Source organism: Garra rufa, chromosome 2 (assembly GCF_049309525.1).
Source record: "Garra rufa chromosome 2, GarRuf1.0, whole genome shotgun sequence".
In the NCBI taxonomy this organism is placed as follows: Eukaryota; Metazoa; Chordata; class Actinopteri; order Cypriniformes; family Cyprinidae; genus Garra; species Garra rufa.
In genome coordinates, this window is record NC_133362.1 from 2105875 (window position 1) to 2133607 (window position 27733).

The 27733-nt window shown below is 28.9% G+C and overlaps 2 protein-coding genes across 2 annotated transcripts in view; one reads left to right on the forward strand and one right to left on the reverse strand.

Moving 5' to 3' along the window:
• Positions 1-141, reverse strand: part of LOC141325795 (kinase non-catalytic C-lobe domain-containing protein 1-like) — a 107521-nt gene extending 107380 nt beyond the window's left edge. The window contains exon 1 of the mRNA XM_073834525.1: positions 127-141. Within this exon, the coding sequence (XP_073690626.1) occupies positions 127-141 (15 nt within the window). The remainder of the gene's footprint in view (positions 1-126) is intronic.
• A 38-nt stretch (positions 142-179) lies between these two features.
• kndc1 (kinase non-catalytic C-lobe domain containing 1) overlaps positions 180-27733 on the forward strand; it is a gene marked incomplete at its 5' end in the record, with an annotated part of 56033 nt that continues 28479 nt past the window's right edge. The window contains 13 exons of the mRNA XM_073834526.1: positions 180-303; positions 3113-3768; positions 7003-7117; positions 7240-7311; positions 8332-8393; positions 8472-8630; positions 12668-12745; positions 15620-15710; positions 17083-17260; positions 18795-19162; positions 19271-19360; positions 21125-21251; positions 26265-26548. Coding sequence (XP_073690627.1) covers positions 180-303; positions 3113-3768; positions 7003-7117; positions 7240-7311; positions 8332-8393; positions 8472-8630; positions 12668-12745; positions 15620-15710; positions 17083-17260; positions 18795-19162; positions 19271-19360; positions 21125-21251; positions 26265-26548 — 2404 coding nt within the window. The remainder of the gene's footprint in view (positions 304-3112; positions 3769-7002; positions 7118-7239; positions 7312-8331; positions 8394-8471; positions 8631-12667; positions 12746-15619; positions 15711-17082; positions 17261-18794; positions 19163-19270; positions 19361-21124; positions 21252-26264; positions 26549-27733) is intronic.

The window sequence follows — 27733 nt, forward strand, 5'->3', positions numbered from 1 at the left end:
AATATATTGTTGTTTTTGATGAGAACATTTATTGAACCTAAACTGCAAGGTTGACTTTGAACTTTCACTACTCTCTGGAGGATTAAATCATTTAAAAGTTTAAAGGTTATTTTATTTAATCAAGACGCAGATTTCTCTCATTGTTTAATGATATATGTGAATAATACGGTCTCTTATTTTCACAGGACATTCTCTCTCAGGCGGAGGTTGTACTCGGTGACGTCTCGCCCACAACCGTCTGCCGGAAACTGTCTGCCATCGGCCGAAGAGTCCTGTCTATAGAGTCCGTCGCTGCTCTCCAAGGTGTGATTTCACTGCTGTCTGTTAATCTGGTGCATCTGATGGTCTGAGGAAACTCCAGAGAGTTTATAAACTGAAATTAAACGAAAGAAAAATGTCTTCATTTTTTAAATAATATGTATTTTTTAACTAGCTATTAAAATAAAACACTACAAAATAAATAAATAAGAAATAGACTAAGTAATATTTCTTATTTGTTAACCTGCATGCCTTGACAAGTCACTGACATCAAAGAATAATAAATCAAAAATATAAAAATACAAAAAAAAAAATAGTTTATCTGCATGTCATGCAGCCATAAAACTAATATTTTATTGCGAATCTTTAGAGCTAGTTCGCGAATCGTTTTAATTCAGTTTGATTCAGCGAATTGTTTGATTCACTTTGGGAATCTTTTGATTCAGTTCGGGAGTTTGAAACTGGTTCGCAAATAATTTGATTCACTTCGGATCTTAAGAGCAAGTTCGAGAATCGTTGGATTCAGTTCGGGAACAGGTTCGCAAATCGTTTGATTCAATTCAGGACTTTAGAACAGGTTTGCGAATCATTTGATTCAGTTTGGGACTTTAGAACGGTTCGCGAATCCATTAATTCACTTCGAATCTTTAGAGCAAGTTTGTGAATCATTTGATTCAGTTTGGGAAACGTTTGATTCAGTTTGAATCTTTAGAGCGAGTTTGCAAATCGTTTGGTTTAGTTCGGGATTCAGAATCATTTGATTTAGTTAGCGATTCAGAGCACGGATTGCGAATTGTTTGATTCAGTTCGGGACTTTAGAGCGAGTTCGCAAATCGTTTCATTCAATTCGGGACTTTAGAACGAGTTCGCGAATCGTTCGATTCACTTCGGATATTTAGAGCAAGTTTGCGAATCGTTTGGTTTAGTTCGGGATTCAGAATCATTTGATTAAGTTCGTGATTCAGTGCGTGGATCGCGAATCATTTGGTTTAGTTCGGGATTCAGAACCATTTGATTTAGTTAGCGATTCAGAGCGCGGATCGCAAATCGTTTGATTCACTTCGTATCTTTGGAGCGAGTTCGCGAATCGTTTGATTCAGTTCAGGACTTTAGAGCGAGTTCGCGAATCGTTTCATTCAGTTCGGTACTTTAGAACGGGTTCATGAATCGTTTGATTCACTTCGGATATTTAGAGCAAGTCTGCGAATCATTTGGTTTAGTTCCGGATTCAGAATCATTTGATTTAGTTTGCGTTTCAGAGCGTGGATTGCGAATCATTTGGTTTAGTATGGGATTCAGAATCATTTGATTTAGTTAGCGATTCAGAGCACGGATCGCAAATCATTTGATTCACTTCGGATATTTAGAGCAAGTTTGCAAATCGTTTGGTTTATTTCGAGATTCAGAATCATTTCATTTAGTTTGCGATTCAGAGTGCGGATCGCAAATCGTTTGGTTTAGTTCAGGATTCAGAACCATTTGATTTAGTTTGTGATTCAGAGCGCGAATTGCGAATCGTTTGGTTTAGTTCGGGATTCAGAATCATTTGATTTAGTTAGCGATTCGGAGCGCGGATCGCGAATCGTTTGATTCACTTCGGATCTTTAGAGCGAGTTCGCGAATCGTTTGATTCAGTTCTGGACTTTAGAGCGAGTTTGCGAATCGTTTCATTCAGTTCGGGACTTTAGAACGGGTTCGTGAATCATTTGATTCGGTTCGGGAATCGTTTGATTCAGTTCGAATCTTTAGCGCGAGTTTGCTAATCATTTGATTCGGTTCGGGATTCAGAATCATTTTATTTAGTTAGCGATTCAGAGCACGGATCGCGAATCGTTTGATTCAGTTCTGGACTTTAGAGCGAGTTCGCGAATCGTTTCATTCAGTTCGGGACTTTAGAACGGGTTCGCGAATCATTTGATTCGGTTCGGGAATCGTTTGATTCAGTTCGAATCTTTAGAGCGAGTTTACTAATCATTTGATTCGGTTCGGGATTCAGAATCATTTTATTTAGTTAGCGATTCAGAGCACGGATCGCTAATCGTTTGATTCACTTTGGATCTTTGGAGCGAGTTCGCAAATCGTTTGATTCACTTCGGATCTTTAGAGCGAATTTCCAAATCGTTTGATTCACTTTGGATCTTTAGAGCGAGTTCGCAAATGGTTTGATTCAGTTTGGGACTTTAGAGCGAGTTTGCGAATCGTTTCATTCAGTTCGGGACTTTAGAACGGGTTTGCGAATCGTTTCATTCAGTTCGGGACTTTAGAACGGGTTTGCGAATCGTTTGATTTACTTTGGATATTTAGAGCAAGTTCGCGAATCATTTGATTCGGTTCGGGAATTGTTTGATTCAGTTCGAATCTTTAGAGCGATCGTGAATCATTTGATTTAGTTCGGGATTCAGAATCATTTGATTTAGTTCAGGATTCAGAATCATTTAATTTAGTTTGAAATTCAGTGCGCCGATCGTGAATCATTTGATTTAGTTCTGTCCTTCATTTATGACTGGATGTTCAGATTTATGCCAGGTTTGTTGATTTCGTTCCAATTTGCATATATATATATATATTCACTTTTCCCATTCTTTTTTAGTGTGGGCTCAATCTGACCCTAAGTAGTAAAAAAAATGTACGCACCTTTAGAACAACAAAATCAAGTCTGGATTTGTTTTTGTTTATTTAGATTGATTATTTAGGAAAAGCCACAGAGTCTCATGCCCTGAGATGAAGGGAAATTTTATCAAAAAAAAAAAATGAAGGAATAGTCCAGTGGGGTCAGTTGGACCCCAAGGACCAATTAAGGAGAGAACTATAGTTTCCAGAGTCAAACATCACTTTCATCTTTGTTTGTTCACAGATGGATGGGAGAAATCCAGTTTTAAGTTTCTGGATTACAAAGCCTCAAGATCAAACTCCACAGAGAATCCCGTCGGCGATCGAACCATGATCAGAAACTACTCGACAGATTCATACGACGGCGAGGAGCTGCTGCTGAGGCGCAGAGGTCTGCTCTGTAACGGCTCTTCGTTTTCCGGAGATTCGTTCGAGCCTTTGCCGGACAGCAGGTCTCAAAACAGTTCTCCGGTGCACAGGAGGAGTCAGGAGAAGAGGCCCGGGAGAGCCAAGAAAGCTCTGAACCGCTCCTGCTCGGTCCCAGACTCCAACAACCCTCCGGCGTTCTGTCCTCCGACGCACGCGCCCATCAGCATGATGATGGCCGACCTGTCCGAGATCACGGAGGAGGAGAGCGCTGCCACCGGCTGGAGCGGGAGACTGCTGCGGCCGAAAGCCAAGGATTCAGACCTAGAGGATGAGGAATTGTGTGTACCGCCTGAGGGTTCAACGAGTTGCACGACTGAACCCAAAGCATACGAGACGAACCAGACTGAAGTTGTAGACGATCAAAGCCCGACGGCCTCAGAAGATGGAGAAATGCATGCAGACGCTGAACTGTGCTGCTCTAACCATGTTAACAAAACTGTGTTGTGTCTGAATGAGGAATCTCAGAGTCAGGTGCGTTCGATGATACACAATATTACTTTTTTGTTCACTTTAGGCGAGACGCTACAGCTAAAAAAAACTTTTTTTTCATGCTGTTTTGCTTCCATAACATGTTTTCTTATTTCAGTCACACAATAAAACAAAAAAGGTAGCAGCTTTGATTTCTTTTTCTCAAAATTGCAAGTTTTTTATCTCACAATTCTGGCTTATTCTAAGTTTATTTCTTATATTTGAATTTTTTTGCAATGCTACATTTATTTCTCACATTTGGATTTTATTTTAATTCTAAATTTATTTCTTGCCATTTTAAATGTGTTTCTAACAATGTAATTTTGTTTCTTTCAATTCTGAGTTAATTTTTTACAATTAGATTTTTCTTATTGCAATTATAAATTTATTTCTCACAATTAGATTTTTTTGCAATGCTGAATTTATTTTGCACAATGAGGTTTTTTCAATTCTAAATTTATTTCTTACAATGTAATTTTGTTTCCTGCAGGGTCCGTGTAACGGTTTGCACCATCAAAATTAAACAGATAAAAATTGCCTTCGAACTTTAATTTTTTCATTTTTTTCAAACACCTCAAAAACGAATAATTGTCTCTCTGTTTAATTTTCTGTTCTACAAGTTTAGGTTGTGGCATCTGTGTAAGATTTTTTTAACAAACATAAAACATGACGTATTATTCTGATTTTCCATTTTTTGTGTGTTTTGCGCTCTCGGTTGGTCCGTACCATTGCCACTGTTCAAAGATATCACTATCACGATTAGTTTTAACAATTATATTATATAGACATGAAAAATGTACCATTCACACAGTAAATAAGCTATTGGCAAAATCTTCTGGCCACTGGGAATATCCAACCATTGGAACATAAAAACTATTTGCTGATTATTGTACTTCTTTCTAAAAAAAAAAAATCCAGTAAGGGAGATATTGGCAAAATGGTACCTGTAGTTAAGTCTTGTAACTAGAAATAGCCTATGCTACAACCTTTGGGACATTAATAAAACCTTCAGTATTTTTTTGAGCAAAATATGTATATACTGTGTACGTAGAGTAAGGAGATATTGGCAAAATCTCACCCGTAGTAAGTCAGTCTAGACACCTAAAGCCTTTATGAACAGCCTTTTACGTACAGTAGATTTTATGAACATATTGCGTAGTGTACTGTACATTTATGAAGGAATACATTGGCAAAATCATACCTGTAGTAAAGCATTAAAAGTAATACAAGCTTTACAGTTTAACAATGTGCTTTTCAATGTTAAAAGTTATTTTAATTAAAATACACATATGACGTTTTAACTCAGTCAAAGGCTAATTCTCCTCCCCCGGCAGTAATGGTACGGACCAACCGTGAGAGCAAAGTTAGAATAATGAGTTATGTTTTACGTGATCAACAGTCTTATTCGGATGCTTCAACCTAAACTTGTAGAACGGAAAATTAAACAGAGAGACAAATATCTGTTTGTGAGGTATTAAAAAAAAAAAAAAAAAAAAAAAAAAAAAAAACGAAAGTTTGAAGCCAGTTTTTATCTGGTTAATTTTGATGGCGCAAATTGAACAAAGAACTGCAAACCGTTACACGGACCCTGCAGTTCTACATTTTTTTCTCACAATATGAATGGTTTTCTTTTAATTTCTCACAATTCAATTTTTTTCCTACAATTCTAAATTTATTCCTCCCGCTTTGAATTTTTGTTTTTCAATTCTGAGTTTATTTCTCACAATTTGATTTGTTTTCTTGCCATTCTAAATTTAATTCTGAGAATTCTAGATTTTTTTTTCTTGCAGTGTTAAATTTATTTCTCAATTAAATTTTTCTTCTTTCAATTCTGAGTTTCTTACAATTAAATTTTTTATTTGCAATTCTAAATTTATTTCTCACAATTAGATTTTTTTTCAATTCTCAATGAATTTCTTACAATTGAATTTTGTTTTCTTTTAATTCTATTTCATTTCTCACAATTTGATTTGTTTTCTTGCAATTCTAAATTTTAATTCTGATAATTCTAGATTTTTTTTCTTGCAGTGTTCAATTTATTTCTCACAATTAGATTTTTCTTCATTCAATTCTGAGTTTCTTACAATTACAATTTTTATTTGCAATTCTAAATTTATTTCTCACAATTAGATTTTTCTTCTTTCAATTCTGAGTTTCTTACAATTACAATTTTTATTTGCAATTCTAAATTTATTTCTCACAATTAGATTTTTCTTCTTTCAATTCTGAGTTTCTTACAATTAAATTTTTTATTTGCAATTCTAAATTTATTTCTCACAATTAGATTTATTTTCAATTCTCAATGAATTTCTTACAATTGAATTTTGTTTTCTTTTAATTCTATTTTATTTCTCACAATTTGATTTGTTTTCTTGCAATTCTAAATTTTAATTCTGAGAATTCTAGATTTTTTTTCTTGCAGTGTTCAATTTATTTCTCACAATTAGATTTTTCTTCTTTCAATTCTGAGTTTCTTACAATTACAATTTTTATTTGCAATTCTAAATTTATTTCTCACAATTAGATTTTTTTTTCAATTCTCAATTAATTTCTTACAATTGAATTTTGTTTTCTTTTAATTCTATTTTATTTCTCACAATTTGATTTGTTTTCTTGCATTTTTTTTTTTGCGTTTACAAATTTGCAATTCTGGGTTTATTACAATTTAAATTAAGTTGTTGCAATTCTGAGTTTATTACTAATAATTAGGTCTAGGAATTATTTCATACAATTTGAATAGTTTGCTAATTGCTAATCATGTTAAAAACGTTATCAACATGCTAACCATACTAGAAACATGCTATCTATCTAGCTGTCTATCTATCAAACATTAAGCTTTTAAAACTACTTTAAAACTTCAGACTATTTCAGTCTGAAAACCCTTAAACTTAAAACATTTTAAACTTTGAAATCTTTTTTAACTTTTTAAACTCCTTAAACTTTTTTTAACTGTTCAAATTTTTTTAAACTTTTAAAACTTTCTGGTCCGGTTTTCTCAGGTCAACTTCAAAGTTTGTCTTGACAAACTTTTTTATCTAGTTTAAATGTTAAGGCAAAATATGGCGATATCTATTATTTCAGTTAATATAGCGCATAGTTTAATTTTGTATATTGTAGTGTCTTGTTTTAAACCTGGAACTAAATGAAGCATTGTGAAAATGTGGTAAAAACAAAGAAATATGTCGATGTAAAATAAGTAATGAATATTTTGTTTTGTGTTCTTTGTCTTTTTTTCAGTGGATCTCTTTGCGGGAGCTGCTTTCCTGCTCTGCTCAGCCGTTCTCCATCAATGAGCTCTGGGCTTTATGCTACACATGTCTCTCCACACTTCAGACCTACATCGACCTCCCAGGTCAGTTGTATACATCAAGATTCTTTGCCTTTATTTAGGTGTTATGTCCATAGCTTTTTAATTCTAAATTATGAATTGTTAACAACTTGTTTGAGAAAAATAACTGCTGTGTGTTACATTAGACTACCTGTGTCTGGACTCTGTGTATGTGGGCTGTGAAGGAGAAATGCTGTTTCTGAGACCTAAAAACCCGGGTATGAGAACTACAGAACACATTATTACCAACATAACAGTTTGCAATGGAGAAACAATTGTAAATGCAACAGAAAACAACTTTACATGTAGAATGTAGAAGACATGTGGAGGTCAAAAGTGTGCACCCCCCTTTCAAAATCTGCAAAATGTTAATTATTATTTAACAAAAAATAAAAGGGGTCGTCCAAAATGCATGTTATTGTTTATTCAGTACTGACCTGAATGAGATATTTCACATAAAAGATGTTATACTTATAGTCCACAAGAGAAAACAATAGTTGAATTTATAAAAAGTTTACATCCCTTTGATTCTTAAAACTGTGTTGTTACCTGAATGATCCACAGCTGTGTTTTTTTGTTTAGTGATAGTTGTTCATGAGTCCCTTGTTTGTCCTGAACAGTTACAAAGCCCGCTGTTCTTCAGAAAAATCTTCAGATTCCACAAATTCTTTGGTTTTCCAGCATTTTTGTGTATTTGAACCCTTTCCAACAATTACTGTATGATTTTAAGATCCATCTTTTCACACTGAGGACAACTTAGGGACTCATATGCAACTATTACAGAAGGTTCAAATGTTCACTGATGCTCCAGAAGAGAAAATGCATTAAGACCAGGGGGTGAAAACTTTTGAACGGAATGGAGATGTGCACATTTTTCTTATTTTGCCTAAATATCATTTTTTTTTTTTAGTGTTGTACTGCACTTTAGAGGCTACAGAAGATAATTACATGTTTCCCAGAAGACAAAATAAGTTAAATTTACCCCGATTCTCAAATTTGAAAAGATTTTTTCCTTCTAAAGCAACAATGACCGTTTGAACCTTCTGTAACTATTACTTTCTCGTGTGAACTATATATAAACATCTTTTATGTGGAATCTCTAACATTTTCATGCATAATAAATAACATTTGCAAATTCTGAAAGGAGGATGTAAACTTTTGACCTTAACTGTAAATAAGTAAATGCTATTATTATTATTATTTTTATTATTCATTTCTGTTCCTGTTGTCTGTTTCAGCTTCCTGTGATGCATTTTTTCTGGCCCCTGAATTTCAAGAACATGGAATTGTGACAGAAAAGGTTTGTCGCTGTCTATTGTGACACACCATCATCTATTTAAATGAAAATGGTTTACAGTGTGTTTTTGCTCATCTCTAGGCGTGTGTGTATGGGGTAGCAGCTGTCCTCTGGGCTACGGCCAAGTTTAATTTGTCTCCCAATCAAAAGCTGGCCATGCCGAGAAAACTCAAGAGACTCCTGCTTGAGATGGCCAAAAGAACTCCCATCGAAAGGCCTTCTATTGAAATGGCGAAAAAGGTATTTGAGAATCATCATGTGAGTCAGAATTTAGTGTCATATTTCACTCCAAAACATAGGATACAATTTTATAATTTTATATATTTTATATTTCCCCCTTGGGAAAAAGTCGCGGGGCCCTGCACAATTGCGTGCTTTGCGTGGTGGGTAAACACGCTACTGGTTATATTTATTATAAAGAACAATTAAATATATATATATATATATGTACACACACACACACACACTTACATATACACTATACACAAAAGTTTGGGATCAGTAAGACTTGTAATGTTTTTTAAAGAAGTCTCTTATGCTTATTTAATCAGAAATACAAAAAGAGCAGTAATATTGCAAAATGTTATTACAATATAAAATAATGTTTATTTTAATATACTTTAAAATATAATTTAATCCTGTGATGCAAAGCTGAATTTTCATCAGCTGTTTTGTTCCAAGCTTCACTCTTAAGTGTCACATGATCCTTCAGAAATCATTCTAATATGCTGATTTATTATTAGAATTATCAATGCTGGAAACAGTTGTGCTGCCAAATATTTTGTTTGGAACCTGTGATTCTTTTTTTTTTTCAGGATTCTTTGATGAATAACAAGTTAAAAAGAACAGCATTTATTCAAAATATAAATCTTTTTTTTTTAATAATGTAAATCTATGTTATCACTTTTTATTCATTTAACACATCCTTGGTGAATAAAAGTATTTATTATTTATTTCTTAAAAAAAATAAATAAATGAAAAAATATAAATTTACTGACCCCAAACTTTTGAATAATAGTGTATATTATTAGAAAACCTTTCTATTTTAAATAAATGCTGTTCTTTTTAACCTTTTATTGATCAAAGAATCCTGAATGAAAAATATCACAGGCTCCAACAAAATATTAATTATTCAGCAAATAATAATAAATCTGCATATTAAAATGATTTCTGAAGGATCATGTGAAACTGAATACTGATGCTGAAAATTCAACTTTAATTAAAGCTGCAAGCAGCGATGATAGGGCCCTCGCACCCGGGCTCACCGCCGACCGGTGGCTTTAGGAAAACAGCGAACGGTGGGCAGAATGCTTTTAATACAGTAAATATAGGAGAAATATGTCAAAGTCATTTATTTGTGCCAAACTTCCTGCTGCCATCTGGTGGCGCTATGCCTATAACTGATTATTGGCATGTAGATGTGTTCAGGCCAGCACTTTTATCAAACATGAAGTTTGTTTCATGTTTGTTTCAGTTTGTTCAAAGTTTCATGAGTTTTCGGGTATGTTTAGGCCCTCAAAAATGCAATTCATTTTGGAGAATAATAATAATAATAATAATAAATATAGCTGCAAGCAGCGATGGCGGGCCCTCGCCACAAACGCAATCACCATTCCGGTTGCATCAGGAAAACGGTGCACCAGCGGGCACATGCATTCACAGTAACCCTCTGGATGAACCCTAACTGTCTCTCCTCCTCTCTGACTCTTTCTTTTACCACCCATCCCCCCTCCTTACACTCAGAGATCAGATATGTTTTTTAATTTTCTTTCATTCGTGGAGTTTTGTATAATTATGAAATGAACTGTGTTTGATCAGAATGAATAGTTCTTTGTATGAAAAAAGTTTCAAAGTATTTGGATGCTGCACTTTAAAGATATAATAAATCACTGAAAATTGAAAATGGAAAATTAAATTTTAAGCACGCTATCTGCCTCAAAAACACAGGAAATAAATATTTGAATGTATTTTTTTTATTTGCCATAGCAACAGTATTTGATGCATCAGGAACGCCTTTACAGACTCTCATCGGCCGTGTTTTTACATTATTCTGATGAAGTTTGAAGAAAATCGAGTACAAATATATTGTTCGTTGTTCGTTTATGTTTGTTAGTTCATTAACCAATGTTAACAAAAGAGACCCTATTTTAAATAGTTACCATGTTTTATGATCTACAGCCATTTTTAAATATTATTTTAATGATCTATAAGCATCTGTGAAATAATTATAAACAAATATATTAAAAATAAATACATATTAACTTAGTTGATGTATTTGTTTCTCATTCTAATTAAGTGAACTGAGCAGTATAGTGTCATACTTATAAGATTTTTTATTCTATCTGTGAGAGTGTATATGTATATAAATCATATAATTTTTTCTTTAAAGATTAAAAAAAGATTTTAATGCTCTTTAAGCATCTATACAAAATAATTATGTTAAAGTACACTGACAGTACAGTACATATCAACTGATTCTATGCATTATTGTCATTCTTATACACAGAAAATGAGCTAAATAGCAGGTCAAACGATTCCTTATCTTATTAGGACCTCTAGTGTTTATCCCTGGTATTAGAGCTTTAATCTGACAAACATATATGACACTTTTAATGTTTTTGGGGCCTCTGAGCATGATAACTACACGTATTTCCTAAGAATTTCTTGTTCTTTATATGTAAAAAGTTTTGATGAGTTAGAATAATGCAATCTTTTTTACTGTTACTTTCATAAATCACCACATCAACACCGTTCAAGATATCCCAAAGCCGTTCACAATTTAGCATCTTCAGTATCTTGGCATCATGTTGACAAAGTTTGGTGTGAACTGTCTGATTCTGCTATGAGTGATATGAATTTATTCACAGCTATATTTTTCCAAAAATCCACATCAAAAATCAAATCAAAATAGCCAACTTCCTGTTGGTCGTAGCTAATGGGTGTAAATTAGAAAGTTGTCCAGATTGATGAGAACAATATATGTACAGAGTTTGGTGACTGTAGGAAAAACGAACCCCCCAAAAGATGGCGCTATAGAGTGCCTGCTCCACACCCATTTATGACCTTTCACCAGTGTCTAACTATCATTAATATTGATGTGTGTGTTGAGTTTCATGAAATTCTAAGTATGTTATCTGCCTCGAAGAGACAGGGACCTAATTTTAAAGTTTGGCACGTTGCCATGGCAACAGCATTTGATTTATCATCGACCCCTTTACATATTCTCATCGGCCGTGTTATGACATTATTTTGATGAAGTTTGAAGAAAATAGAGTAAAATTAAGAGGCTGATTTCAAAGCATTTTGAAAATGACACACTTCCTGCTGCCAGTTGGTGGTGCTATGACTTTGACTCATAATAGTCACATTTATGGAATCGGCATCATACAAAGAACAAACTGGTGAAGTTTCATCAGAATCAGGCAATGTGTGCAACAGTTATTAGACACTTCCTGTTTATCATTTCTCGCCATAACTTTGTCGCCTTGCCACGGCCAAACTGTTCGAGATATCAAAAATCCCCTCGCAATTTTGCATCCCCAATGTCTTGAGATCATGCTGACCGAGTTTGGTGACAATCCTGTCGAAATCCTGGGAGGAGTATTTCAAATTCCAGAGCATGTGCTTTTTTCTCAGCCCTAAATATCTCACTTCCTGTTGGGTGGAGCCTATGACATAGAGTACAAAAGTTGTTTGGCTCAGTGAGATCTATATGTGTACCGAGTTTCATATGAGTACGTGCAAGTATGTGTGCGCAGTACATCAAGTTTTCTGACTGTGTTCCAGCGGGTGCTGTAGAGGCCCTGAACCACGCCCGGGTCCCAGCCTCTGTGGCGTCCGGATGACGGCAGATTCCAACGTGTGTGCAAATTTTCAAGAGTTTTTGAGTATGTTAAGGCCCCCATAAGTGCCCGGAAGGTTGAAAAAAAAAAAAAAAAAAAAAAAAAAAGAATCCTTAGAAGAACAATAGGGCCTTTGCCCATTCTGGGCTCGGGCCCTAAAAACATTGTATTGCATCGTAATATTTCACAATATTACATTTTTTACTGTATTTTTGATCAACTGAACACAGCCATAAATGAGCATAAGAAACTTCTTTACAAAAACATTACAAATCTTACTGATTCTAAACTTTTGAGCAGCAGTGTGTGTGTATGTGTGTGTGTATATATATATATATATATATATATATATGTATGTATGTGTGTGTGCTCTTTTGTCTCTTGCAATGCTGTTTACCTATGCTAATGTGCTTTATGTCGGTTGTTATATTTCAGTCTTGCCGTGACTACCTCTCACGCCAGGGAACGAATGCAGAGAATGTGTGGACACAGACCATCAGCCGAGTTCACCAGGTGAAACGTCACACTTCATTCATCCGGAGGATCTGTGCAGACATGGGTCTGATGGAGTCATGCGGGGCAGAGTTTCATCAGTCCTGTCATCTTGTCTTTTCAGTTTCATGAAGTCTCTCTCTGTGTCACAGAAACATGGTCTCTGCCTGAATCTGTCCCTCCTTCTGCTGCATTAAACATGCCAGTCCAGTGATATCAGTGGCAAACAGACGCCCCTGTAGGCGCCGACCCATCCAAAGTTATTTCTGTTTTATTTGCACATCTGTTACACATTGTTTTGACTTCGGTGTCCAAATAGTCATGAATCGATTTTGTCATGAGAGTTCCCACAGGAATGTTATTGCTCAGAGGTTGATCTTCATGGCTCTGGAGACTCAGTTGTGTTTAAAGCAAGACAGCCCGGGTTAATAGGGTAAAATATAAAACTAATATTTATCACTGTAATTCCCCAGTTGATTGATGCTTTAAGAATTGCAAACATTTTTTCTATTACAAGGCATTAAATAATAAAAAAAAAAACACTAATTTGCATAAATTTCTAGAACAGAAATCTGAACATTCAGGTTCAAATTTCTTGATTTTGTTGACAATATTGTTAAAGGGGGTTTTGCATATCTATTTGTTTATCACTTCATAAATCAGCCAGGAAAATACATTTTTACTATGTTTTTATGAATAAAGTTTTGTAGAAAATCAGATAAATGTTATATGAACAAACCCCTCTGTAAAAACATTCCGAATATAGATAGGAATAAAAACACTAAAGTTTGGTGTAAGTTAGTTTTACTGAAGTGGAGAAAAAAAACTGCTAAACATATGTATTGTAACTAAAATACAGACGTAAAGTGCAATAATAAATTATTCAAATGATATATGAACAGACCCCTCTATAAAAACCTTCAGAATATAGATAAGAATAAAACTGTTAAGTTTGGTGTGAGTAAGTTTTACCGAAGTGGAGGAAAAACCCTGCTAAACATATATATTGTAACTAAAATACAGACATAAAATGCAATAATAAATTAGTCAAATGATATATGAACAAACCCCTCAATAAAAACCTTTAGAATATAGAAAGGAATAAAACTGGTGTAAGTCTGGTGTAAGTAAGTTTTACTGAAGTGGAGAAAGAAACTCTTTAACCATATCTATTGTAACTGAAATACAGACATGTATATGTATAGACGTAAAGTGCAATAATAATTTAGTCAAATGATATATGAACAAACCCCTCTATAAAAACATTCAGAATATTGATAGGAATAAAACAGGAAAATCTGGTGTATGTAAGTGTAAGTGGAGTCGAGATAAAGCTTGTTTTGAAAATGCTTTTAAAGATATGTTTTGTACAATAATAAAATCAAGCAAATGTTATATGAAGAAACCCCTCAGTAAAAACATCCACAATCTAAATATGAATAAAATTGTAAAGTTTGGTTTATGTAAGTCATGCTGAAGTGGAGAAAAATCTCTTTAAACATGTATTGTAATCGAAATCTACAGACAGAAATAGGAAAAGTCCAATAATAAATCAGTTAAGCAATATATGAAAAAACCCTTCTATAAAATCCTTCAGAATTTAGATTAGAATAAAACTGCTAAGTTTGGTTAATGTAAGTCATGCTGAAGTGGAAAAAAATCTCTTTAAATATGTATTGTAATTGAAATCTACAGACAGAAATAGAAAAAATGCAATAATAAATCAGTTAAACGATATATGAAAAAACCCTTCTATAAAATCCTTCAGAATTTAGATTAGAATAAAACTGCTAAGTTTGGTTTATGTAAGTCATGCTGAAGTGGAAAAAAAATCTCTTTAAACATGTATTGTAACTGAAATCTACATACAGAAATAGAAAAAATGCAATAATAAATCAGTTAAACGATATATGAGAAAACCCTTCTATAAAATCCTTCAGAATTTAGATTAGAATAAAACTGCTAAGTTTGGTTTATGTAAGTCATGCTGAAGTGGAAAAAAATCTCTTTAAACATGTATTGTAATTGAAATCTACAGACAGAAATAGAAAAAAATGCAATAATAAATCAGTTAAACAATATATGAAAAAACCCTTCTATAAAATCCTTCAGAATTTAGATTAGAATAAAACTGCTAAGTTTGGTTAATGTAAGTCATGCTGAAGTGGAAAAAAATCTCTTTAAACATGTATTGTAATTGAAATATACAGACAGAAATAGAAAAAATGCAATAATAAATCAGTTAAACAATATATGAAAAAACCCTTCTATAAAATCCTTCAGAATTTAGATTAGAATAAAACTGCTAAATTTTGTATATGTAAGTCATGCTGAAGTGGAGAAAAATCTCTTTAAACATGTATTGTAATTGAAATCTACAGAAAGAAATAGAAAAAAATGCAATAATAAATCAGTTAAACGATATATGAAAAAACCCTTGTATAAAATCCTTCAGAATTTACATTGGAATAAAACTGCTAAATTTGGTGTATGTAAGTTTTACTGAAGTGGAGAAACAAACTCACTAAATTTTTATTATCATTAAAATCTACAGACGGAAATAGAGAAAAGTACAGTAATAAAATCAGTGAGAATGTTATGTGAACAAACCCCTCTATAAAAACCTTTAGTTATTGAAGTGGAGAAAGAAATTCATTTTGAGAAAATGGCCTTTATATTGTAATTGTGCAATAAAATAAACACTTAAAAGTGTTTTAAAAATCCTAAAAAAATTCTTTAGACAAAATACAAATAGAAACAAATGAAGAATAAATGCCAACTACTCTTGTCAGCGGAACAGCTGTCAGTCCAAACACTCTTCTGTAACTCTTTCCTTTCTTAATGCATAAACTTCAGTCAACTAGTTTCTCATAACAAGTACGGTTTTCATTGAAGGCATTCGATGGGAATAGAGATACAGAGGACTGGTCTTCTCCTGAGTGTGCTGAAAACCCATCTGACCCACACTTGGGAGAAGATAAGGCAGGTGCGAGTCATTCTGTCACTTTGCTTTTTTAACATTTCAGATTAAATATATTAAATTCTCACAAAATCTGTCAAGAATATTTTCAGGTCATATTTCACCCTAATATAAAAAAATAAATAAATAATTTTGTCCATTATTTTCAGCAATTAAGCACATTTTATCGACTCTATCTATCTATCTATCTATCTATCTGTCTATCTGTCTATCTGTCTGTCTGTCTGTCTGTCTGTCTATCTATCTATCTATCTATCTATCTATAATTTTTTTTCATATATAAATATATATTTTGTTTTAGTTTACATGCATTAATGCATTTGCGGTTTTACATGTATTTTTACGTTTTATTACTTTGATTTTATTTAGTTTTACTTAATTCTTTTTATATTTTTTGAACATTTTATATTTGTAAGTATTTTAAATTTTTTTAACATTTTTGCAAATTTTTTATTTTATTTTTATTGTATTGTATTATTTTTTCATATTTTATTTTACATTATTATTTGTTTCACATTTGTTTTTTAAGTATTATATTAATTTTTTAGATAATTTTACTTTATTTTTTTTACAAATTTTATTTTTATTTTATTGTATTTTTTCATGTTATATTTTATTCGTTTTATTTTATTTTTTGTTGCACATTTATTTAGTATTTAATTTTTTAATTTGAAATTATTTTTAAAAAAATTAACTTTTTATGTTTCTTTATTTTTTATTTTATTGTATGTTTTTCGTATTTTATTTTATTATTTGTTTCACATTTGTATTATTATTATTTTAATTTTATAGATTTTTTTGTTTTCACAATTTTTATATTTGTTATTTTTATTTTATTGTATTTTTTTTTTTTCATTTAAAATTTTATTCTGGTTTTATTTTATTATTTTCATACTTTTCTGAAGGATTTTCAAAAACGTCCAGCTCATCCTTTAATCCTATTATTTTTGTCAAATTCACAGATTTCACAGAGCTCAAAGAGAAATAACCAAAGAACTAAATAATTATAGTTATGTAAGAGTAGGCCACATATTTTCACATACATTTTTAAATCTTTTTTTTTTCTTGTTGGAAGATACATATAGTTGTGTGTATGTATATACGTACATTTAAATGTCTATATGCTCAAAAGTAAAACATCTGGCCAAATTAGGCCAAATCAGAGTTTTTGAAGGTAAATGTGCTATTGCCATTAAAACATGTCATTCTCATCATGTAAAATATAATTTGGTATTTGAGGGTGAAATGTGATCTGCACGTCTTTCATGAGATCCACCCTGTTGTGTAATAATGTATGTTGTCTGTATATTAACGTGTTTCACGTGTGTTTGGTGTTAATCTGCAGGTTTTTTGTTTGTTTGTGTTGTTATTCTCTCAGGTTTTGTCCCGTTGGCCAGCGAGGGCCGGTTGGAGCCTGTAGCTGGTCCAGTTCCTTATAATTACCCAGAATCCTCCACCAGCGTCAGACTGCCCGAGGCCTTCACCTCTCCTGCCACACACTTCAGCCCCATAATACTGACGCAGGACGCGCTCCTTCATCACCCGCAGTCTGAGCTGTAGGTCTACAAACAACAACTATTTTAGGGAATCACAGAATGCATCATTATGTTGCATTTAATTCATCAGTGTTTCAGTGATTATTGAATCAGCGCCTTTGCTAATGGCTGAACTTGTGTGTTTACCACATGCTGATTTATGACATGCATGCTGTTAGTTTTTATTTTAGATTTTATTATTTTTATTTTATTTTTTTATTTTTTTTAATTGTATGTTGTTTTATTTTATTGTATTATTTTTCTATTTGCATTTTATTTTTTTATTTTTTTTATTTACATTTTTACACATTTTTATGTTGTTCTTATTTAATTGAATAGTTAATGGTAACCCTGAACTGGAGCCCTTTAAAACTGAACTCAGGTTTAAGTTCTAACATATCTTTTTTATGTTTCTACCAATTTTACCTGATTGCAAATTATTCTAAAATTTACATTTTTTATTTTAAAATGATGTATTTGTATTTTTTATTTTATTAAATATATATCTTTTTTTTTTTTTTTTTTTACCTTGGATTTACCTTGGATGTTTTTTTTTTTACAATTAATTATTTGTAATGTTAAAGTATTATTATTTTTATACATTTTATTTTACTTTTTTATTATTGCTTTATTTTATTATATTTACATTTTTACATGTATTTTTTGCATTTTCTTATTTTTTATTTGCATTTTTACAAATTTTCATGTATTCTTATTTAATTTAATTTAATTTTAGAATTGTGTATACATTTTACATTTTTTAAGTGTTATTTTAATTTACTGTTATTTTTATTTTTTGTTTCACAAATTTCACATTTTATTTAATTTTATTTTTGTTATTTCTTTACATCCTTTACAATTTATTCTTATTTATTCAAATTTAATTAAAATATTTTTTAAGTATTATTTTAATTTATTTTTATTTTACCAATTTTGTCTTTTTTTTCTTTACAAGTTTTACATTTTATTTTTATTTTATTTTGTTGAAATAGACATTTTGCCTTGGCAACTAACTAAAATAAGTTTTACATACAATATTTTTTTTCACCTCATTTCACCTTTATTTCGATTAATTAATTTGTAATTTTTTAAGTTACTGCTAATTTGTACTTATTACAATTTATTCTCAAATTTTTCTAATTTTTATATATATATATTTTGTAATATATATATATTATTTTTATTTTTTATTTTTTTTATACAAATTTTACAATTAACTATGTTTTATTTGACATATTTGACATTATTTTTATTTAATCAAATCAAATTATTCAAACTTATTAATCAAATTTAATTTGATTTTTTTTTTTTTACATTTTAAATAAACTAAAACTAACTAATTGGCTTGTTTTTAGTTTTTAATTTTTGTTTATTTTGTTGAAATAGAAATTTTGTCATGGGAACCTAGCTGAATTAAGTTTTCAATCTAATATTTATATTTTGCTTCACCTTTATTTCAACTGGCAAAAATGTTTTGATAGTTTTCGATATCGTTAACTGATCTGGAGCTATACTAAGTTCTTATGTTTTTATTTGTAGTATTCTTATTTTTCAGGATTGTCAGTGGACATTCTATTGAGGACATCACAGATGAAAATGTTCAGCGAGAGCCAGATGAACAGGAAGAGAGCGCTGCTGAGGATGATGGGACATCAGTATCATCATCCAGTTGTAAGACTCTTGTGAATTCACCGCCTCCAGCGATTCCCCAAATAACCAATCAAGAAACAGTCAACCAGCCGAACTTCCCCACCTTGTCTTGTGCGAATGGGATTTGTAACAACTTCCTGCTGCAGCAAGACCCACAGACAGGACGCCTGACTCTACTTCCTGTCCAGATCGCTGTGCTTCAGCCAATCACAGACGCAGAATCACTAAACACAAAACCAGAGAAAGCTTCAGATGACAGTGTGAGGAATGAAAGTGTCTGTTTTACTCACAGAGACTCAGCTGTGTCTCCTGAAAGTCCAGCAGCAAATATTCGAGTTCAGTCCAGCGTTGCTCATCACTTTGTGAATCACAGTCTGTCAGATTCGTGTCTGCAGCACATCATAGAGCTGCTCAGAGAACAGTTTGCTTTGGATGGAGACCTGGAGAACGGAGTCCAAGATCTGGCTATGGGTAAAAAAAATAAATCATTTAAAAATTTTTATTAAGACTTTTTTTTTTTTTTTAATGTTTCTACTAATTTGACCTAATTGAATTTATTCTAACATTTCGGTTATTTATTTAAAAATGATGCATTTTTAAATGTATTTTTGCATTATTTTTAATGTACTTTTTTATGCAAATTTTGCAATGAACTATTTTTTATTTTAAAGTTGTATTATTTTTACACTTTTTATTTTACATTTTTTTATTTGTTTAGTATTGTTTTATTTTAATATATTTAAATTGTATGTATTTATTTTGACATTTTATCATTTTTTTAAAAATTTTTACACATTTTTCTGCTATTCTTATTTAATTGAATATAATTTTAATATTTGTTTACATTTTTTTTAAAAAGTAAGTATTTTAATTTACTGTTTTTAATTTTTTGTATTACATTAAGTATTATTTTAATGTACTGTTATTATTTTTTATTATTGTTTGTTTTACAAATTTTACATTTTGATATATTTAGATTTTTGCTTATTTAATCAAATGTAATTTTAATATTTTTGTACATTCTAAATTGTTTTAAGTATTATTTTAATTGACTAATTTAATTGTTTTTAATATTTATTTTTTGTTTTACATATTTTACATTTTATTCTTAAGTATTATTTTAATTAACTGTTTTGAATTATTTTTTAGCATTTTTTGTTTTACAAATTTTAGATTTTATTTTTATTTTACTTTATTATTTTACATTTTAATCTTAAGTATTATTTCAATTAAAAAATAATTTTAAATTAAAATTTAATTTTAATTTTTAATTTTAATTTATAATTATTCTAATGTTTCTTAATAAAATGTAAATTTAACGTTTTTAAATTTCTAAGTATAATTTTAATTGACTAATTTATTTTTTTGTTTTACAACTTTTGTTTTATTTTATTTCGGTTTTTTTACATATTTAAAATTTTATTCTCAAGTATTCTAATTTACTGTTTTATTTATTTAGATTTTTAATTATTTTGTTTTACAAATTTTACACTATCTTATTTTATTTTTTTATTGTTTATTTTTAAGTATTATTTTAATTGACTAATTGACTTATTTTAATATTTATTTTTTGTTTTACAAATTTTATTCTTATTTAATTTAAGTATATTTTAATATTTTTTGCATTATAAATTATAAGTATTAATTTTATTGACTAATTGACTTGTTTTTAATATTTATTTGTACATTTAATTTTTTGTTTTATTATTTTATACATATTTTATCATACTTGTTAACATTATTGTTTCTACCTTTTTTTTCATTGTTTTAAATATTGGGTATGTAATTTATTATTTTTATATAGTTTACATTTCATTTTTATTTAGTTTTTTTATTATTTTCAGATGTTATATTATACATTTTATTCTTATTTTATTATTATGCTTATTTATTTATTTATTTTATTTTGGTCTAGTTTAGTTTACCCGCCCATGTCAAAAACATCCCCAGCTGAACCTTTCAATTTATGAATTTTGTCAAATTCTCAGTTTTTTTTTTTTTTTTTCATTAACTAAGTCCAGGGGAGCTCACTTTAAGAAAAACAACCTAATAATTGTTTATTTGCTTATTAACAAATAAATAAATAAATAAAAACCCAAAATAATTGTTGTGTTCATGTAAGAGCAGGCCACATATTTGTACCTACATTTTGCATTTGTTTGAGTTGTCAGAATCAGTTCTTTGTTGTTGGAAGCATCTTAAAGAACTTCCTCATGTGTTGTTGTCTGTTTCCAGGAGAATACATCTTCTCTTTACAAAGCCTCCAGTTGGACACGTTCTGTCGAGCGATAACAGAGAAATTCAGTGATCTGAACTGGGATCAGAAGCTGCTGTGTGACCTGCATCGTCTGATCAACCAACGGTGAGCAACAGTCTGATCTAAAACACGTAAAACCCACATCTTCACCTGTTTTATTAAATAAACATATCCATATTTAATAATTAGAAATTTCTACTGGAAAACAAAACAAACAATACGAAAATTCTTTTTTTTTTTTTTTTTGTGCTGTAGATTTATCTTGTTTTAGAGGTGTTTTTGCCGTTCAAATTCAAAATGCAAAAATATTTAGCAAAAAAAAAAAAATTAAAATAATTTAAAAAAGGAAATTAAATAAGTATAGCAGAAAAATGTGTAAAATGTAAATAAAATATTAAAATTAAATTCCATAGAAATAGAAATAACAGAAGAATTTAAACATTATATTTTGTAAATTTTTAAGTATTATTTTAATTGACTAATTGGCTTATTTTTAATATTTATTTTTTGTTTTGCAAGTTTTTTTTATATTATTTTTTTTCATTTGTATTTGTATTTTGTTACATTTAATTATCTTTATTTATTTGTTGACAAATTTTGCTTTTTCTTATTTAATCAAATTTAATTGTAATTTTCTTTTTTACATTTTAAATTTTTAAATATTATTTTAATTGACTGATTGACTTGTTTTCAATATTTGTTTGTTTACATTACGTATTATTTTAATTTATTGTTTTTAATTTTTTAAAATTTTTGTTTTAGATTTATCTTGTTTTAGGGATGTTTTTGGAGTTCAAATTTAGAAAGCAAACATTTTCCTAATGTTTCTACTAATTTTACCTGAGTGCAATTTATTCTTGTTTCTTGTATTCTTGTTTACATTTTACATTTTTAGTATTTATTATTTAATTTACTAATTTTTAATCATTTTAATTTTTATTATTAAATTTTCTTTCTCTTTTTATTTTATTTTTAATCAAATTTAATTTGATTTTTTTTTAAATAATTTTATGTATTATTTTAATTGACTAATTGACTATTTATTTTTTGTTTTACAAGTTTATTTTTATATTTATTTTTTTATATAAGTTTTACATTTAATTTATATTTTACTTCACCTTTATTTCAATTAACAAAGCTTTTATTCGTTTTAGTTAATGATAACCCTGATCTGGAGCCCACTTGACACAGAAACCCAAATCAAGCCATATAAACGTGTCCTTATTTAAGATTAAATAAAATTTTACAAATAATATTTTTTTTTATTTTGAAGTTTTATTATTTTTACTTATGGTAATATATTTTAATTGTTGCATGTATTTATTTTTACATTTTCTTAATTTTTATTTACATTTTTACACATTTTTCTGTTATTCTTCTTTAATTGAGTTTCATTTTAATATTTATTTACATTTTACAGTTTTTAAGTATTATTTATATTTTTAAGTTTGTTCTACAAATTTGAAATTTTATTTTTATTAGTGTATTATTTTGACCATTTTTTTATTTTTTCTTAATTTTATTTTATTTTCTTAATTTTTTTACTATATTTACTTTTTTCTTAGTTAATCAAATGCAATTTTGATATTGTATACATTTAAATTTAAATATTATTTTAATTGACTAATTGATTTTTTTTTAAGAATAGTTATATATTTCTACTGAAAAAAAATAAAAATAATACAAAGTAGCAAAATCCATTTTCTTTTGCTGTAGATTGATGTTGTTTTAGAGGTGTTTTTGCAGCTCAAATTCAGAAAGCAAGGTTTGTTTTTCTAAAACAGATGCCTGTAGCTTCGAATTATAATTTCAGTCACATGACAGCTCCTCAAAAACCCTTGAGACACACAAACATGCTCTTCCTCTGCACTCATCATCAGTAATCAAGCCAGAATGATTCCCAATGGAAACAGCCGCTCCTGAAGTGGACACTTGTAGTCCTGGAGCGTCCTCCAGATCAGGCACAGATACAGCGCTCACAGCGTCTCATCTGCGTCTCCGAGAGCGTCACATGAAGCCCCAGACACACAATAGTGTCTTTCTCAGAGCCGATCACATGCCGTCCGATCCGCGGCTGTGTGGAAAACAGGCGAAACGGCTCTGGGTGTCACAAACAAGCTCTTACGCTTTAACGGAGGGGCAGGTGTTACGGGACGGTTTCAGCGTGTTTCGGATCAAAAGACGTGTTTTTATAACTCGCCGCGCTCTGACAAAACATAAAGAAACCATTTTACAGTTCTCTGGTAGGTGGTTTGGAGGAAAAATGGTTTAGTATTTATTTATTTCCTAGATATACGTATCTATACTGCAAAAAAGCATTTTCTTAAACTGTGTTTTTGTTGTATCTTGAATTAACAGTGTTTTTAAATTAATTATTATTAATTTATTATTTATTTTACATTGTGTCTTTATTTTATTTGACATATTTTACTTTGTTTATTTAATCAAATGTAATTTTAATGTTTTTTACATTTTATATTTTTAAGTATTATTTTAATTGACTAATTGAATTGTTTTTAATATTTGTTTATATTTTAAAATATTAGTTTAATTTATTGTTTAATTTGTTTTTTATTGTACACATTTTACATTTAATTATTTTTTATTTTGAAGTTTTATTATTTTTACTCATTATCTTTTACAGTGTTTTTATTATTTGTTTTATTAATTATCAAAAATTTGTTTATCAAATTATTATTTTTTTTACATTTTTATATTATTTTCATTTATTGTTTTAAATTAATTAATTTTTTTATTGTTTTTATTATTTGTTTATTGTTTTATTTTAATATATACATTTTTTTACATATTTTTAATTTATTTTTTACTATTTTTTTCTGTTATTCTTATTTAATTGAATTTTAATATTTGTTTACATTTTACAGTATTGTTTTTACATATTTTACTTTTTCTTATTTAATCAAATTGATTTTTTTTACATTTATATAGAATTTTTTTGACATTTTACATTTTTAGATTATTTTCATTTATTGTTTTTAATAATTTTTTTAAATTTTACAATGAATTATTTTCTATTTTTATTTTAAAATTGTTTTTATTTTGACATTTTTTATTCACCTTTTTACTATTTTTTTTCTGTTCTCATTTAATTGAATTTAATTTTAACATTTGTTCACATTTTACATTTTTTAAGTATTATTTTATTTAGGTGGTTTGGAGGAAAAATAGTTTAGTATTTATTCATTTCCTAGATATACATATCTATACTGCAAAAAAGTATTTTCTTAAACTGTATTTTTGTTTTGGCTTGTTATCTGTAGTGCAAGAAAATAATTTTCTTAATCTGTATTTTTGTCATTATTTTAGTATTATTTAAAATTTTTAATTATTTAATTATTATCTTTTTTGTTTTACATATTTTACTTTTTATATTTAATCAAATATAATTTAATATTTTTTTTACATTTTATATTTTTAAGTATTATTTTAATTGACTAATTAAATTGTTTTTAATGTTTGTTTACATTTTAAAATATTATTTTAATTTGTTTTTTATTCTACACATTTTACATTTAATTATTTTTTATTTTGAAGTTTTATTATTTTTACTAATTTTTTTACAGTTTTTTATTGTTTTACTTATTATTTTTTTACATTTATATAGAAATATTTCTTTACATTTTACATTATTTTCATTTGTTTTTAATTATTTTTTTAAATTTTACAATGAATTTTTTTTTTAATTTTAAAATTGTTTTTTATTATTTGTTTGTTTTATTTTAATATGTTAACAATTTTTTACATATTTTAATAGACTTTTTTCAATTTTTTCTGTTATTATTATTTAATTGAATTTTAATATTTGTTTACATTTTACAGTATTGTTTTAATTTACTGTTTTAATTTTTTTAACAATGTTTAAGTTTTTATTTATTTTATTTATATTTATTTTTTATATATATATTTTTTTTTAATTTATTTATTTATTACATATTTTACTTTAATCAATTTTTTTTTACATTTATATAGATTTTTTTTTTACATTTTTATATTATTTTCATTTATTGTTTTTATTTTTTTATTTATTTTACAATGAATTATTTTTTATTTTTATTTTAAAATTGTTTTTATTTTTACACATTTTTTTATTCACCTTTTTAATTTTTTTTCTGTTCTCATTTAATTAAATTTAAGTTTAACATTTGTTCACATTTGACAATTTTTAAGTATTTTATTTAGGTGGTTTGGAGGAAAAATAGTTTAGTATTTATTTATTTCCTAGATATACGTATCTATACTGCAAAACTATGTTACTCTGTAACCTGCACTGGTTTTAGATGTTTAGATATTAATTTAATGAATTTAGTTAATAATGTATTTATTTATTTTTGATGTATTATTTTATTTAGATCTGGCTTTGATAATTTTTTTTATTATTTTGTATTAATTAAGTAAAAAATTTGTTTTATGTTTTGATATTCTATATATGTGACCCTGGACCACAAAACCAGTCTTAAGTCGCTGGGGTATATTTGTAGCAATAGCCAAAAATACATTGCATGGGTCAAAATTATTGATTTTTCTTTTATGCCAAAAATCATTAAGAAATTAAGTAAAGTTCATGTTCCATGAAGATTTTTTGTAAAATTCCTACTATAAACATATCAAAATGTAATTTTTGATTAGTAATATGCATTGTTAAGAACCTAATTTGGACAACTTTCAAGGTGATTTTCTCAGTCTTTTTGATTTTTTTGCATCCTCAGATTTCCGATTTCAAATATATGTATCTCGGCCAAATATTGTCCTATCCTAACAAACCATACATCAATAGAAAGCTTAATTATTGAGCTTATTCATATGATGTATAAATCTCAGTTTTGACAAATTTAACCTTATGACTGGTTTTGTGGTCCGGGGTCACATATATATAGATTTTTTTTTATCCAATAATCTGTTTTTCTACCTCTGTAACATGCACTGGTTTCAGAGGTTTAGATATTTTACAGATTATTGTGTGTGTTGTTTACTTTTCTGTGAGTATGTGCACATGCTGTGTTGTTTTTATCTCTTCACTGGCTTTGCTCAGATGTTTTGAGCTGTTTAATATTGTGTCTTACAGAGCTGCTGTTGCTTCTCTCTCTCTCTCTCTCTCAGCGTCTCTGATGAACAGCCCTCCTCAAAGCCACTGAAAAGGGCAGCAGCGTCGCTCCAGAGCGCCAGACGCCGTTTGCCCAGTGAGGAAAACACTCATCTAGACCACAATGCCAACCTCTGGACTTCAGATCCACCCGCACCAGAGGAAGACCAACTGAACTACTTCAAGAACGAATTGCAACTTAAATACAGACAAACAGCAGATGGACAAAACCTAGAGGAAACCGGATCTGAAACCAGGACCGAATGCACGCAGGAAGTGACATCAGACGATGACAATAAAGGTAGGACCTGCCTACTGAGTTTGTTTCTTTTATCAGATTTGTAGAAATGTCTCATTCCTTCACTGTCTCACCAATGGATCCTCTGTAGTGAATGGGTGCCGTCAGAATGAGAGTCCAAACAGCTGATAAAAACATCACAATAATCCACAAGTAATCCAAACCACTCCAGTCCATCAATTAACATCTGGATATTAAATATAAAAAAATCAAATATTTTTTGTAATTATTAGGTAGGTTTTATTTTTTTTAAGTTAATGAATGTAGGTAATTATTTATTTAGTTTATTTATTTATTTATTTTGGTCTGGCTTTCTGTATTTGTAGTGCAAAAAATGGTTGTTTTTCTAAATATTCTTTAAAAAAAAAAAAAAAAAAAGATAAATCTACTCAAGCAAAACTGTGTGAGATAATATATTTTGGTGGTTTTATTTATTTATTTATAAAATATCAGCATTATTTATTTTTAATATATCAGCATTAATTTTTTATTATTATTAGGTAGGTTTTATTTATTTTGTTAATTAATTTAGTTACATTTATTTATTTATTATTTTATTTTATTTATTTATTTATTTTGGTCTGGCTTTCTGTATTTGTAGCGCAAAAAATTGTTGTTTTTTTCAAATATTCTTTTTTAAAAAACAAGATAAATCTACTCAAGCAAAACTGTAATAATATATTGACATTTCAGCATTTTTTTGTAATTAATAGGTGGTTTTATTTATTTTTTTTATTTATTTTAATTAGCCTTTCAACATTTTTTTGTAATTGTTAGGTATAGGTTTTATTTTTTTAGTTAATTAATTTAGTTAATTATAAATGTATTTATTTATTATTTTATTTATTTTGGTCTGGCTTTCTGTATTTGTAGTTAAAAAATGGTTGTTTTTCTAAATGTTCTTTTTAAAAAACAAGATAAATCTACTCAAGCAAAACTGTAATAATATATTGACATTTCAGCATTTTTTTGTAATTATTAGGTGGTTTAATTTATGTATTTATTTGTTTTTAATATATCAGCATTTCAACATTTTTTGTAATTATTAGGTGGGTTTTATTTATTTAGTTAATTATAAATGTATTTATTTATTATTTTATTTATTTTGGTCTGGCTTTCTATATTTGTAGTGCAAGACATTGCTTATTTATTTATGTATTTATTGGTCTGGCAGGTAGGTTTTATTTA